Below are 3,508 nucleotides of genomic sequence, written 5' to 3'. Positions count from 1 at the left end.
ACAAATTAAACGAAAATAAACAAAGACAAACAAACAATAAAAATAAACAAAGACAGACAAACAATAAAAATAAACAAAAACAAACAAACAACTTAAACAAAAATAAAAATAAACAAAGATAAATAAACAATAAAAATAAACAAAGACAGATAATAAACAACTAACTATCAAAGAATTAAAGCGACAAACAAAGATAAACAATTTTAATAAAAATAAACAAAGACGAATAAACAAATACAAATAAACAACATAAACAAACAAAGATAAAAAAAGATAAACAAACAAATAAAAATAAAAAAGATAAACAGACAAATAAACAAAGACACAACAAATAAAAATAAAAAAGATAAACAGACAAATAAACAAAGACAAACAAACAGCTTGAACAAAGACAGACAAACAATTTAAATAAGAATAAACAAAGACAAATAAAAATAAACAAAAACAAACAAAGATAAACAACTTTAATAGAAATACACTACTTAAACAAATACAAATAAACAATAAAAATAAACAAAGACAAACAAACAACTTAAAGAGAAAAACAAATAAAAATAAACAACAAAAATAAACAAAGACAGACAAACAACTTAAATAAAAATAAACAAAGACAGATAAACAACTTGAATAAATAAACAGAGACAGACAAACAACTTAAATAAAAATAAACAAATAAGCAGACAAAAGTTAGATAAAAATAAACAAAGACAAATAAACAACTAAAACAAAGACAATTAAACAGCCTAAACAAAAATAAATAAAAATAAACAACTTAAATAACAACATACAAAGGCAAACAAACAAAGACAAGTAAACAAAGACAAACAAACAACTTTAATAAGAATAAACAAATAAACAAATAAACAGCTTAAACAAAAATAAACAAATAAACAACTTAAGCAAAAATAAACAAATAAACAAATAAACAAGTACAAGCAATTTAAATAAAAATAAGCAGAGACACAACAGCCTACAATCAACAAAGACAAACACAAATAAACAACTTAAAACAAAAATAAACAAATAAACAAATAAACAATAAAAATAAACAAAGATAAACAACAACTTAAACACAAATAAACAAAGACAAATAAACAACTTAAAAAGAAGAACAATAACAAACAACGTAATTAAAAATAAACAAAGACAAGCAAACAACTTTAATAAAAATAAACAAAGACAAACAACTTTAATAAAAATAAATAAACAACTTGAACAAACAAAGACGAAGATAAATAAAAAATTTAATTAAAAATAAAAAGAGATGAATAGAAAGCCTAACTAAAAATAAACAAAGACGGGTAAACAACTTAGCTAAAAATAAACAAAGACGAGTAAACAACTTAGCTAAAAATAAATAAAGAATAATAATAATAAACAACGTAATTAAAAATAAACAAAGATAAATAAAAAACTTAGCTAAAAATAAACAAAGATAAATAAACAGCTTATTTAAAAATAAGCAGAGATAAATAAACAAGTTAGATAGATAAATAATATAAACAAAGATAAACAACTATAAGTAATTTAATTAAAAATAAACAAAGATAAATAAACAACTTAATTAAACAAAGTTGTCTTCTTAACCAAGGAGAAAAAGGCTTATCGGGCAGCCTAAGCCGCATGCAGAGATATTAATCTGCTTGCATTATTTTTATAATATTTATTTTATTTTATTTATCTTATTATATTTATTTTAATTTATTTTATTGTTTATGTATGTATTATTAATTTATTTATTTATTCATTGTTTATTTTGCTGCGGCAGCGAGCGACGCCGTTTCTCTGCTGCTGCTGCTGCTGCTGCTGCTACTGCAGCAACAGTTGCTGCCGCTGCTGCTGCGGTTTCCGTCATTGCTGCTGCTTCTGCAGCAGCACTTCCTGCTGCAGCTGCTGTATTTTTGTTTCTGCTGCAGCTCCTAGTACTTCTTCTGCTGCTGCTGCTCCGCTGCTGCTTCCGCCGCTGCTGCTGCTGCTGCTTCTGCTGCTGCTGCTGCTGCTGCTGCTGCTGGAGAGGATAGGCAATAAGAGTTAGTTAGATCGAGTGTTGTTTATTTGTGTTGAATAAAACTTCTGATAAACCCCTACAGGCATCATAGGCGGAGAGCGCAGAGACCAAAGACGGCCGAGAGATTTCTTGCGAATCAAACTAAATGCATCGCTGCTGCTGCTGCTGCTGCTGCTGTTGCTGCTGCTGTTGCTGCTGCTGTTGTTGCTGTTGTCGTTGCTCTTGTTGTTGTTGTTGTTGCTGGTGGGGAAGGGCGCTGGCTTCGATTGCTGTTGCTGCTGCTGCTGCTGCTGCTGCTGCTGCTGGGTGCCGCTAGGATTTCTTTGCTGTGCTGCTGCTGCAGCATTTTCATTGGCTGGAGGCAGAGGCTTCTGCATGCTGCGTCTGCTGCTGCTGCTACCTTCTTCCTCTTTTACTTCATGTGTGCTGTCCTTGTGCAGCAGTTCTTTTGAACTCTGCCTCTCCTGCTGCTGCTGCTGCTGCTGCTGCAGCTGCTGCTGCTGCAGCTGCATCTGCTGCTGCTGCTGTAAGCGTGCTAGCAGCATTTTACTAGCCATATCTCCTTCTGTTGCTTTTGGTTGAGAATCTGTTGAATACAGCAGCAGCTGCAGTTGCTGCTGCCTCTGTTGCTGCTGCTGCTGCTGCTGCTGCTGTTGGGCTGCGATTGCGGCCAATCTGCTGCTGCTAATGTTTCTGCTGAGGTTTGCTGCTTGCAGTGATGCCTCCTGGCTGAGAGAATACGAAGCAGATAACATTGAAGAAGAGCTGGAGGCCTCTCTATTGGCTTCAGCAGCAGCAGGGGGTGCTGCTGCTGCTGCTGCTGCTGCTGCTGCTGCTGCATCTGCTGCTGCTGCTGCTGCTGCTTCTGCTGCTGCCTTTGAACTCACTGGTGCTTTTTTGCTTTTCTTCTTCAGAGTTCTTTGTTTATGACTATTGCTCTTAGCTTGCTTTGAAGACTTTGTTTTAATTTTTTTATTCTTTTTTACTGTGTGCTGCCCGGCAGTCTTTCTCTTCGTTGTGCCTTTCTTGCGAGATTTTAATGCTTTTTTAGTTGTTATCTTCTTCTTCTTCTTCTTTGCTGCTGTTGTCTTTGCTGCTAGCTTCGGGCTGCCGTCAGAGTCAGCAGCAGCAGCACCAGCAGCAGCAGCAGCTGATTGAAGGTGTTGTTGCTGTTGTGCTGCTGCTGCTGCTGCTGCCTCTGATGCTGCTGAAGCAGCAGAGCCTGAGATACAAGCAAGCAAACGCACGCAAAAGAAATAAACTAAAATAACAACAGAAGAACAAACAAAAACAATAAAAATATTTATATACAAATCAATACAAACAACATACACCGAAGTAATATATACAAATCTACATAAATAAATATATTAATATGTATATAATTTATATATATATTTATAATCTAAACTGAATAAATATAAATAAATAAATATTAATAAAATATTAATAAATATAATATTAATAAATATGAATAGATACAATGTTAATAAATATAAT

At 33.3% G+C, this 3,508-nt stretch overlaps 1 protein-coding gene across 1 annotated transcript in view; it reads right to left on the bottom strand.

The window, feature by feature from the left end:
* Positions 1-2,031: 2,031 nt before the first annotated feature.
* EAH_00010160 (hypothetical protein, conserved) overlaps positions 2,032-3,508 on the bottom strand; it is a gene marked incomplete at both ends in the record, with an annotated part of 4,067 nt that continues 2,590 nt past the window's right edge. The window contains one exon of the mRNA XM_013395200.1: positions 2,032-3,230. Coding sequence (XP_013250654.1) covers positions 2,032-3,230 — 1,199 coding nt within the window. The remainder of the gene's footprint in view (positions 3,231-3,508) is intronic.

Source organism: Eimeria acervulina, genomic scaffold (genome assembly GCF_000499425.1).
Source record: "Eimeria acervulina Houghton genomic scaffold, Eah_scaff51, whole genome shotgun sequence".
NCBI lineage: Eukaryota > Apicomplexa > Conoidasida > Eucoccidiorida > Eimeriidae > Eimeria > Eimeria acervulina.
This window is presented reverse-complemented; position numbering and strand designations above follow the sequence as displayed.